Source organism: Lasiodiplodia theobromae (assembly GCF_012971845.1).
Source record: "Lasiodiplodia theobromae strain AM2As chromosome Unknown scaffold_9, whole genome shotgun sequence".
In the NCBI taxonomy this organism is placed as follows: Eukaryota; Fungi; Ascomycota; class Dothideomycetes; order Botryosphaeriales; family Botryosphaeriaceae; genus Lasiodiplodia; species Lasiodiplodia theobromae.
This window is the reverse complement of record NW_023336585.1, coordinates 943597-955261: the sequence shown is the minus strand read 5'-3', so window position 1 is coordinate 955261 and position 11665 is coordinate 943597. Positions and strand designations below refer to the sequence as shown.

General features: G+C 55.2%; 4 protein-coding genes across 4 annotated transcripts; 2 read left to right on the top strand and 2 right to left on the bottom strand.

Moving 5' to 3' along the window:
• Positions 1–28: 28 nt before the first annotated feature.
• Positions 29–5444, bottom strand: LTHEOB_3706 (Phd transcription factor; the record flags this gene model as incomplete). Its single annotated transcript, XM_035512659.1, has 4 exons — positions 29–1151; positions 1201–4801; positions 4849–4897; positions 4998–5444. 4 exons carry the CDS (start codon positions 5442–5444, stop codon positions 29–31), a joined length of 5220 nt encoding a protein of 1739 aa, XP_035362794.1.
• A 719-nt stretch (positions 5445–6163) lies between these two features.
• Positions 6164–7726, top strand: LTHEOB_3705 (Excinuclease ABC C subunit; the record flags this gene model as incomplete). The annotated part of the gene is made up of 2 exons (XM_035512658.1): positions 6164–6390; positions 6631–7726. The coding sequence occupies 2 exons, from the start codon at positions 6164–6166 to the stop codon at positions 7724–7726; spliced, it is 1323 nt and encodes a 440-aa protein (XP_035362793.1).
• Positions 7727–7834: 108 nt separating this feature from the next.
• LTHEOB_3704 (Thymidylate kinase) lies at positions 7835–8438 on the bottom strand (the record flags this gene model as incomplete). Its single annotated transcript, XM_035512657.1, has 2 exons — positions 7835–8255; positions 8317–8438. The coding sequence occupies 2 exons, from the start codon at positions 8436–8438 to the stop codon at positions 7835–7837; spliced, it is 543 nt and encodes a 180-aa protein (XP_035362792.1).
• Positions 8439–9861: 1423 nt separating this feature from the next.
• Positions 9862–11013, top strand: LTHEOB_3703 (uncharacterized protein; the record flags this gene model as incomplete). The annotated part of the gene is made up of 1 exon (XM_035512656.1): positions 9862–11013. One exon carries the CDS (start codon positions 9862–9864, stop codon positions 11011–11013), a length of 1152 nt encoding a protein of 383 aa, XP_035362791.1.
• Positions 11014–11665: the final 652 nt, after the last annotated feature.

The following is an 11665-nucleotide window of genomic DNA, read 5'->3' as shown; positions in this document are numbered from 1 at the left end:
CGAGAAAGAAAATGTTTGGAATGACTGCCTAGTCATGAAGGAATTCGCTCGTGTCTTCTTTCTCCTCCTTCTCATCTCCATCCTTGACAGTCAGGTTCAACGCGTCTTCTGCATGACTTGTGGGCGGTGGTCCTATGTCCGCATCGTTCGTCGTGAAGTCGGCGAAGAGGTCCCGCATGCCTTCGCCACCATCGCCAGCCCCTTGGCTGCTGTTCATGCTGTGCTGGAACAGGTTGCTGCGCGCAGGACTGGCAGCACCAGGGTCTGCACCAAATGGTACATTGCTGCTGAACATTCCTGAATCCATGTTGGACGGCGTCGTTGGGGACGCCGGCTGGAAGGGCGGAGAAACCGCGCCCCGAGCATGAGGCGCGAACGCTGACATTGAAGGATCTATCGTTCCCGACGCCGTTGTGAGATGCGGAGATGTTGTGCCGCCGTAAGTCGACGTCATGGGATGCGTCGGGTAGGAGAAGGTCGGCTGCTGCTGGCTGCTTGTTGCACTGCCACTTGGTCCAGCAATCCCGTTGGGCGTCTCACTGAAGCCATGAGGGAGGCCTGGCGGCGTATGCGATTCTTGCTGAGACGAAGAACCTTTACTGATGCTGTTGCGCTTGTCTTTGTCTTTGCTCTTGAAATGATGCTGCTTCGTACGCAGATGCTGCGGAAGATCATCTGGGTTGTCAATCCCGAGCTGTTGCATCATCTTCTGCTGTTTGGTAGGCCGTGGCTTGCGAGTCGAGAGCGACACTTCTACCTTTGGAGGTGGCTCAGGAGCAACTGGAGCCCACTTGTGAAGCTCTTGGCGGAAGAAGTTCGTTTCATGTGCCAACAGGATGTCGGCGCCCTCCAACTTACGGAGATAAAAGCGTTGAGAAACGAGCTCGTCTGGGCTTGATACCATCGGGTTGATGTGGTTGGCAATGAACAGACGGAAATCCTCAGCCTTGTCGATGATGCTCAGGAGGCACTTTTCCTCCTCGGGCTGGAAGGGAAGGTTGGGGATCTCGTCGTACCAGGCTATGAGATCTTCCAACTTCGGGCGCGTCGCATCGCGCGGGATCTTGACGCGATAGTCGCATATGGGGCAAGTGTACTTGTCATCTTCCTTGACCTTTCCACGAGCAATCTTGAGGCACTTGCCATGATACCTAGTATGAAATTAGAGCTGAGAGAAATATGCGTTTCTTAGAAACTTACCACTCGTGGCAGAGCTCGCACTCAATCATCATGCCCGCCTCGGGTTTGCGGCAGATGCAGAAGACATCGCGAGTTGAACCGGCACCGTTCTCGTCACCAGAGACAGGAGTGTGTTCTCTTGAAGCAGGCTCAACGGGCATGCGTGGTTGATCTCTGAGATCAAAGCATGCTTCGTTGCGAGCGTTCACAAGGTCCATGTGTTGCTGCAAAATGTGCAACGGCGCATTGGCCTTGCCGAAGAGCTTCTTGCCGCGGCGCATCCAATCTTCGTGCCTCTTTTGCTCTCGTTCGAGATCGATGGTGCCGGGAGGTTTACTGTTGAGCTCGTTGAGGGCCTCCATAGCCTCACGGACGTCCCGGTACCATGGACGGTTCCTGAAATTTGGATCCTTGCTTTGATCGTACAACGCTTTAATCTCTTCCTGAGCATCGCGTTGCTTCTTCAAGATCGCCTCGACCTTCGCCAAAGTCTCCAAGGAGACAGGGAGATGCTTAGCCTGCTGCGACAGCGCGTCAAGCTGTTGATAATTGACCATCTCGGATGCCATGACTTCTTTGGCCGTCTTCTCCCACACCTCTCCTTTGGACTTCTCTTCCTTCAACCAGAGCATGTGCATTTCGCCCTCGGCAATGCCCATTTCCTGGCCGCGCTTGATGAAATCCGTAATGCTCTGAAGGGAGTGGACGCTTTCTCGATAAGTGCGAACCTCGTCATACCACTTGAGCTGCTGTAGCCACTTATCCAGTTCTTCAACCTCGGGAATATCAAGATTGAAACTGCGGCCAAGTTCGAGCAGTTCATCCAACTCTTGCGTCGGATTCGAGCGCATGTTTCTGTCAGCAAGGATGGTGCGCGCACGCTTCTGGAAGTGCTTAATGTTGTCCATAAGTTCTTGCAGAATACCGATTTCTTGACATTCAAAGGAAATATCTTCCGCTTCGGCGAGGAGTTTTTTGAGAGTCTCGACCTTGCGGATTTCGCGCTCACGCTCTTCCTGCTCCATTAACTGCTTGGTGGTCGACTTTCGCGAGGGTCGTTCGTTCTTGCGGCGATGTTGTTGCTTGCGAGTGGTGAAGGCTGTTGCCCGTTCCACCCAATCGTTGCAGCGATCGACGTACCGCTTGAGCTCAGGAAGACCAGGCAGTGCCCAAGGAATCTTCTCACCCTCACTGAGCAGCCTGCGAAGTTTCTTGAGCTCTGGTCTCGGCTCTTCTGCGAGATACTTGTCAAGCTCTGCAGTCCAGAGATCAGGAAGCGTACCCTTTTCGAGTACCTTTTCCATGGCATTGCGAAGGTCTTCGTTCGTGATGCGATAAACCAGTGTATGGTCACCGTTTGCCCCTGAAAAGCGGTGGTCCTCTGTCGAGCCGCAGCAATCGAACATACCCGCGTGCTTCAAGCACACGACCTTTCGAGACTTTTTGCAGACATATCTTGATAGATATGCGAAGGCCTTGCAGTAGCTGCAGAGGTAGTCGTCCTCCGGGAGGTCTTGGTCATCAATTTCAAACCCAATCTCACAGTGACCCTTGGCTCCACCCTCATCAACCTTGCATGGCTTCATGCTGACTTGTTTGTGTCGTGACAAGAACGCTTCTCGAACAGATGATTCTTTTTCATACATGCGCTGCAATGCGGGGCCTAACCATTTTGCAGTTTTGATGGACACATCCTTGCTACCTGCAGCGGTGAGCAGGAGCTCATCGTGAGAAAAACAGGGCTGGCGCCTAAAGTCCTGGAGACGCTGAACGCCATCTTCACCCTTAGGCTCCCAGTCGGCTGGCGCAAAGTTGACGGCCTCGTTGAAATTGAATCCATGGTTAAAGCCTGCATGATAGGCTTGAGGGAAAGTAATGACGAATTGGCCGGCTCGCTGATCGATCGCATAGACTCGCACGCCCGCCTTCTTCAGGTGCTCAGGGGTCAAAAGGGTGACGAGCTGGAAGAGCAAGTCAGGCTGCGTCTCGAACAGCTCCGGGACAGCTTCACGCATTGCGTTCTCGAACTTCTCCGCGTCTTCGCCTGGTACGCCATACCACGTCTTTGTAGCGCCGAAATGCTGGTAATTGGCCGAGTAGCTGTAGTGGTCCTCGTTGTGCCAACAGAAAGTAGAGAAACACATGCCAACGTATAACCAAGGAACGGTCATTCCAGAAATGTCGGATTTGATGTGGCGGAAAAGAGACTCCGGGTGCAAAGGTAGGATGTTCAAGTTCCACGGGTCCGTGGAATAAGGATTACGTGGTTCCTTCTCGAGAGTTGGGAACCCACTCCCGTGTGTTGTAACGTGGACGTCAGCACCATATTCAACTTCTGGAACCTTGTCGGTGACGTTTTCGACCAATTTCCAGAACTCCCTTTCAACATCGTCCTCAGTGGGAGGCCTCTTCGCGTTGAGTACAGGGTCAAACTGCTGCTTGTCCCGGAAATGCTCTGCTCTGAACTCTTGATCCTTCTGCTGGAACTGTTTTAGCGAGTAGACACCACCTTCGTCGAAACCGAACTCGCCATCACCAACGAGACATCTGGGGCAGTGCCAATCATAGTCAGGAGTGGATTTCAATGGCGGCTCCAAGCAGTAGCGGTGATATCCCGCATCGCAGCTGTCACATAGCAGGATCGCAGTCGGGTCAGAGGACTTCCGACAAGTCTCGCAGTAGTCTCCGGGCTTGTCCTTCGAACGATCTCTGGGCATGCCGATGCGGGGTGCTGACACACGCGGTTGAGTCATGTGAGAACCTGCGACGGTCGGGGCGGAGTCTTTCTTAAGGCGTTTGCTCCGCCTCCCAGAAGCGTCGGTTTCTCCATTGGTATGCATTTCAGAGTCCTCGGATGGGCCTCTTTTCAACTGGCTAAGATGACCATTTGACACGGGCGTTGAAAAGCCATGTGGTCGGATCTCTGGCGTGTTGTTTGCAGAAAGATTCAGCGGACTTTCGCCTAACCTCTGAGGAGTCGAATGTGCGGAGTGTTGGGCAGCCGATGAGCTGTTAACGGCCGAGAATCCAGCAGAGGTGGGGGCGGGTTGTTGGGGGGCGTTCACAGCTGTGAAGCCACCTGAATTCACGGCGGTAAACCCTGAGGAGACCTTGACTGGCTGGGGAAGTTCTTGCGCGGGTGGGAGTGGCGGGACAGAGCTCTCATGGATAGAAGCGTTCAGGGCAGCAGATGCACGAGCTGCTGGCGAATCGGAGCGGAAGCTGCCGGGAGGGGTCTGCTGGTGGACAGACTTCTTCAGTGGCGACGGCGCTGGCGACGGAGTGAAAGGGCCGCCGTTCTCAAACTCAAGCATCTGATGGACTCCAGGCTTTGCAATCCGTAGGTACTCCTCATACGGATGGAGCCACTTCTGGTAGGAGTTCTTCAGCGATGTCGACAGCGAAGACATAATCTTGCCACTGTAACCCAGGTCTCTGCCGATTTCCGCCCATTTCTTGCCTCTGCAAACACGATCGAATCCGCCACGGGTTTCAACGGCCTTCTTGAGCTTGTACAAGTCCAACGGGCGCTTATCGACGCTGGGGAAGCGATTGAGATTGTTGCCCCGTGACCTGTGGAATTTGGCAAGTTGATCGAGGTAATTCAGATTTGCTCGCGTGCCTGGGCTAATTAGAAGCGTGGTCAGATGATATGGCGATAATACTCACCTCCTTCGACGGAGTTGAGCGCCTGCTTGCGCGTGCGGAAGTGGAACCTCTATAGGTCTCGTTAGCCGACCGGTCACTCGCAAACACGTCAAGCGCGTCTAGGCCCCCATCGTCGCTCTTGGCCATGCCGAGATCCCTCACCGACGTACCTCAGTATCGATGGCGAAATCGGGATTCCACGTGTCCGGCGGGATGATCTTTACTATGCCATACTTCTGCCCCTCCGGCGCGATCTTGCGCATGTACTCAAAAGGGTCCCTGAATTCTTCTGCAGTGGGGGTATACGTCGGCGCTTCCTCGAGTCCAAAAAGCCTGGTCGAGCGCGAGACTTCACGCGCAGCCGTCGGGGTACCGCGTCGCTCGACCGATTTCATACTCAAGGGCTGGGCCTTGCGCGCGCTGAGCGGGAAGCTGCTGGTGCCGTTGGCTTGGGCGTTGGAGGAGCCATGGGGCGCATTGTTGGCGGTACTTGATGGCTGAGTGGCCATCTTGCCGCCTCGCGGTGCAGAGGTCGCCTGGGCGGGCTGAGCTGGGCTTGCGCGGAAGGTTATCTGACCGGCGGCGGGCCCAGCAGCAGCGGCCGAAGAAACCGCCATGGTCTCGGAATGCAGCCGTGGCCGGCTCAGCGGAGGGTGATTGTGCTCTCGGGCGTGTGATCGAATTGTTCGGGCGAGGGAGGTTGCAGGAGCGAGGAGGAGAGAGGCGGCGTGTCCAGGGCGTGTGTGGGTGGGATTACGGGCCGAGCATGTGGGAGGATATCTGTCAGGGCAGCTTTCCTAATGAATGACTTGCGCCGGGTCGAAGCTGCAGGCAGCGCGAGGATGCTGGTTGCTGCAGGCGCGGGCTGGAGGGGGACGGGGGTGGTCAGGCAAAGTCTCGGCGGCGAGGTATTCAGACGGATAGTGAGAACGGTCGAATGAAAGGAATGTCGAGCGTGGGCGTTGGAACTTGGCTGAGGGAAGGAAGACCGCCGCCGCACGCCTACAGCGGATGCGCCTACCAGGGCTAGACCGCTTTCGCGAAGATCACTCGATTTTGATGTTCATGCGACAAGCCGCCGCCCACGCTGACGGTTACTTCAGCGCGGCAATTCTGCATTGAAGTCTGCGGCAGCCTGCCCCGAGGCGGGCCCGCCTGCCGGTGGTGGTGCTGCTGCAAATGTCGTTTCGTTCGCCCATGCCCGCCCGCTGTTCCGCTCCGCCGCCGCCCGGCTTTCCTTTGACGTCGTTCGCCCAAACTCACGCCCTCGCACCCCCGGCTGAACCTCACCTCTGCACCCACCCCCGGCGCCACCCACCCCGTTTCGACTGCAGCCATGGAGAAGCCGATCCCTGCCTTCTACTGCTGCTACCTCCTGCGGTCTACTGTCCGCCGTGCCAGCCTTTACGTCGGCTCGACACCCAATCCGTTGCGCCGACTCAGGCAGCATAACGGTCAATCCAAGGGTGGCGCTGCGCGTACCGACCGCGACTCCTTGCGCCCATGGGAGATGGTCTGCATCGTCGCCGGCTTCCCTTCCAAGATCGCTGCACTTCAATTCGAGTACGTACCTACCGGAGATGATCACGTGACCTTAGCCCTAGCATGTCGGACTGCTAGCCTCATTCCTCACCCTGTTCTCCTCGATTTTAGTTGTCATCCGACAGACATCCTTGCGTTGATTGCGTTGATTCTTGCGATTTGGCTTGTCCAATACGGTCTCTGATATTTAGCGAGTGAGCAATCTTGCGATTGCGGTCCTCGGTCCAGAAATTGTGTGGCGTCTATCTAATGTGCTGGCAGATGGGCATGGCAGAACACCCACCTTACGCGCCATATCCCCGCTGAGGATCGCATTACCAGTGCTCGCACCACTTCTCGCACCTCTGGGAGGACCGGAAAGACTATCAAGCGTATCGTGCGCCGGAACCCGCCCTCTCTCACCGACAGACTTTCCAACCTTCATCTTCTTCTGCGCGTGAAGAGTTTCGAACGATGGCCCCTCCGCGTCGCTTTCTTCGCCGAGGATGTATACCACGTCTGGGAGAAGTGGACGAAATCCACACCATTTAAGCTAAGGGGCAACATTCGCGTGGAGCTGGAAAAGGCAAGCGTCCCGAAAGCTCTTCAAAGACCAGGCGCAGAAAGTACGAACAATACTCTCGAGACGATTGGCAATGGAAAGGGGATTGAAGGAATTGATGTCAGTTATGAAGGCTTGAAAGCCTATTTGGAGAAGAGCACAGCGCTCTCAGAAGAGGGCAAGAAGCTTGCATGCGCTATCTGCGATAAGCAAATGCAAATGGAGAAGTGTGTTGTGTTAGTCTGTCCAGAGGAGGGCTGCCAGGCTATCTCGCACATGACCTGCCTATCCGAGACTTTTTTGAAACAGGAGGGCAAGCCTGACGCAGTTGTGCCATTGCAGGGCCAATGTCCTAGCTGCAAGAAGATGACACAGTGGTCAACGCTTGTGAAAGAACTGAGTCTTAGAATTCGCGGCGAGAAGGAGGTTGCTACTCTTTTCAAGAAACGGACACGCAGGGCAGCCTCGCCTTCAAAGGCGACGGCAGCAGCACTCGATGCAGCGGTGGCGCTCGAAGGTGATGCTAGCTCAGATGATGAGTCAGAGTATGCGGACATCGAAAATTACCTGCCGCGCTCTGGGACAGGTGACAACGTGCCTCCTTACGGCAACGATGAATATGAAGACATTGATGACTGGTATCACCAAGGACTGGAAAATCAGGACGACGTTGAGACAGATACGGACACAGACATGGATATCGAAGGACCAGAGAAGGACCTAGATGCCACTGCAACTGGAGTATCTGCGGTAGGCAATTTCTCGCCGATAGTTGTTGAGGACAGCGAATGGGATGACGCTGAAGAGGTGGATTAGAAGGTGTAATGTATTGCAGCGGCTTGACACTCACCATGCCCGTTCTGAGTAGAACTTTAAATGATACCCTAGGCTTTTTATCCACTAGAAGTTACATCCCCGTTCTTCTCATATCGATTCCACGAGTCTCAAAGGACTACCCATCTCGTCCACCTTCTTGACCACTTCTAAAACGACCTCCTCAACTCTCTTTGCGACCTCATCTTCAGTGTCCCCAGCATCAATAGTCACAAAGTCTTGACCCTCCTGCTGGAGTGTCTTTATGTCGGCGAATAACTCCCGGACACGCTTCTGCATCTTCGAGTTTTCATACTTCTCGACGCCGAAGCCGCCGCGCTGGGCCGCCTTCTCAGGCGAAATATCCAGAAACACAACAACGTCAGGCCGCGGCAGTCCCACCTCGGGATGCCTAGCCCAGTCTAGCGAAAGAGACGGATTATCCTTTGCGGCTGAGTAGACGCAACCGGAATAATAATAACGATCAATAACAACGGTAGTCCCCTCGGCAATAAGTGATTTGATTTTGGCGCTAGTGTGCAAAGTGTCAGTTTCATCCCACCTTGTTTGACACGGTATTCCAGGAGACTCACGCAGCCTCCCAGCGGTTAGCTGAAAAGAGCAGGTGGATGACGTGGTCTTCCTGTTCGCTCGCGCCAGTCAAGTACGCGTTGATCATTTGGCCGATCGGCGTGGTGCGGTCAGGGAAACGCATATGGTGGACGCGGTGGCCTTGTTCTTGCAGCCGTACCACGAGACGACCGCATTGAGTCGTTTTGCCGGCACGGTCCAGGCCCTCGAAGACAACGAGCTTGCCGCGCATGGCCTTTCCTTTTGAGCGTGCTTGCTGGCGTGTATAGATGACGGATGCTCTGCGCGGACCTCGGATTTGGCGATTGTTCAATGCTGACCAGGTGCAGATCAAGGGTCAAAATCTGCTCGGAGCATACCACCGAATTTTCGAATCTTGTCGTTCGCGGTATGGTTTTTCTCAGCGCGTTCGTTGACGCGTTGTGGTGCAAGCAAGGCCCACTGCAAGGATTCGAGCCGGCCCTGATCGGCGCCTGGGATCCATGTGGGTCTGGCTCACGTGGCTGCCGCCGACGACATCTCCTGCTTCTCGACTCTTCTTCTCCGCATCATGATAGCTCAACACAAATCCAAGGGCGTCGCTGCGAGACATTCTCTCGTCGCATGTGCTGCGGTGCCGTAAAACTTGTGTGAGAGGAATCTGAGCACGCCCGCGCTGTCTAAGCAGGTTCTGTAATGCGACGCGCTCTGCGCGCTTGGAAACTGCTCTATTGCCGGGTGACATTGTTGAAGAACAATAGACAGACCCCATTATTGAGCGGCTCGTTTGTGCGCGGTGGTACTAATTTCTCCCCGCGCGTGTACCAACCATGCTTATGTTAGAAGTCGCCTTTTGCAGAAGGATGGACAGCGAAACTTCCGCGCGCAGTGTCAACGAATCACTAGGGCCTGGAATAAGTTTCCTTAAAAGCTGCAGGGGATTTCATGCAGTTGATTTTGAACGTTGTTTGCTTTGTTGTTGCTGGCCAAAGTGGTGCTTCGATTGATACGTTATTATGCCATTGCGCTGTGGACATTCCGAATGTACTTTTCCTCCTTCATTTCGCGCGACTATCGCCTTACCAGTTCGCTTAGTTTTGGAACATAAATACTGTCGCAATGAGCCCCAGCTTCAATATAGCTAGTGGTAGCGTGATGGTAGACGTCATTGACAGTCTCGGCACCTGGCACTAGTTATCTGTCATTACTGTAAACAACAAACTAAATATGGATATATCATTGCCAGTTCACTGCGCTCTAAGACCATTGACATGCCATTGGCAGCTAGAGCTGTAGCTGCCGGCCATTCACAAGGCATTGACGCCATGCGCGAGAAGTAAGGTGGCCAAATTGTGTGAAAGTGCTCTTCACCCAGATCCAAATACTTCACCCGCATTTCCCGGTCGAAAGTGAATAACACTCTAAGCGAGGCGCACCGCCTATATCTTCGCCCGCTAGTCTACAACCTCCATCCTTTTCTCTCCACCGCGCACCTCCAGCAAGCTCCACACCGATACCGTTAACGAGATATTTTGCAACCCCAGCACTATATCGCCCCTAACAGCATCATGTCAGCTTGCACTTACGACGTCGTGGCCCTCACTACCATGGTCATCTGGATGACGCTGAGCGGCACTGCGCTCAGCTCCAGCATCCACGTTTTTTCCCGCGCTCTCGTCGGTCTCCTGGTCTTCTTCGCCGTCGACATGCAGCTTCTGGAGCCGCTTACGGCCGACAACTGCGTCGCTCATCGCTCCCTCCGCCTTTCCTTCTGCCTGGTTGGCCTTTTTGGCCTCCTAGCTGCGCGCTTCGTCGTCCCGGTCCTTCGTCGCATCCGCCGCTTGGCCGCTTCCCTGCCTCCGTCGCAGCAGCAGCAGCAGCAGCAGCAGCAGCAGATGCCTGGCGCCTGGCCTTGGTTCGCGCCGTCGCCGTCTCCGTCTCGTCCGCCGTCACCCGCTCTGACCGAGGTCAACCAGGACTGGGAGGCCGACCATCTCGCCAAGATGGCCAGTCTCCCAGCGGACTGCTTCATTTCTCCGGAGGATCTCGCTGCCCGCGGTAAGCGGGCCTACACCTGCCCCTCGTACGACGACGACTCCTCGGCACACGGGCCCGCGCCCTCAACAGCCGCCCAGCCCGTCTCCCTCCCATCTGCGCCCGCCCTAGTGGAGAAGGAGGAGAAGGAGGAGAAGAAAGAGGAAGAAGAGGACAAGAAGGAGCATGAAGAGGAAGAGGAAGAAGAAGAGGACCAGATCCCTTGGACCTACGACGGATTGCTAGATCTCCCTAGTAATCACGGCATCCGCGCTCGCTTCTCCGCCACTGCCCGCGCCGACGCCGCCCTTCTCGCTGCCCGTGTTCCTGGATCCCGGGATGATGAGACGGAGAGCGAGGTTGCCGATGTTAAACGGATGGGTGACAGTGCCTCTCTCCATCACGTCATTTCCGGCACCTCGTCTCTCAGTCTCCTCTCGTCTCGGCGCTGCCAGCACCAACCCGACCGTCCGCGCCGCCGTCACATCTCTTCGTTCGCAGTCCCCAGGGTCGTGGCCAAGTCGCCACCGCGTGTCCGTCCTGCTGTCACCACCGCGCTTGCCTCTCCGGTCCTGGAGCTGTTCTTCCCGCTGTCGCGTCCGCTTAAGAAGAAGAAGAAGAAGAAGAAGAAGAGCAAGTCTCGGAAGTGGAAGGCAAGGAGGTTGTTAACGCCTCGGGATTTCTGAGCGCTGTATCCGGTTCACCTGAGCTTCCGCGCACCTGTCATCCCTCCGGTTGGCTTTTTTCCGATCTTCGAATCCTCTCGACTTGCTTTTCTCTGTACTTTCTTCTCGTGGCCTTCTTCCGGTTCTCCAGTCTTCCCTGACGCCTTCTTCTCTTGCGGACAAGCACAGTTCATTGAGGCGGAATGCACCTGTGCCTGGTTGAGCTTCTCCGCTCTCAGAGTGCTTGTTGAGAAAATCACAAAAACAATTCAAAACAGCAAACCCACCGAGTTGGAAGAAAAACACTTTTTTTGATTGCGTACCACCATACAAGACTGTGGCCAACTCGAGGGCCTTGCGCCCCCTCTTCTGGCGGTTTCTTCATTTCACTCAGCAAGCCTCTCCTATTCCTGCGAGATACCTCTGGGGTTAGCAGGCCTACTCTGCTCAGCAGCTTTATCTATTCTGGAGCGGATTATCACGGTCAGCATTACACTACATTGCGACAGCTCAGCCACCGCTATTATACCTATTGGAGCGTTCCTAATCATCCTCGGAAACGTATCCCATCCCCTTCCTCCACCAGGACCAGATGGCTCGTTGCTGCATGATTGCGCCAAACTCTTTTACCGTTCCGACCTCGAACAGACCGACTGGCACATGCCGACTTGCA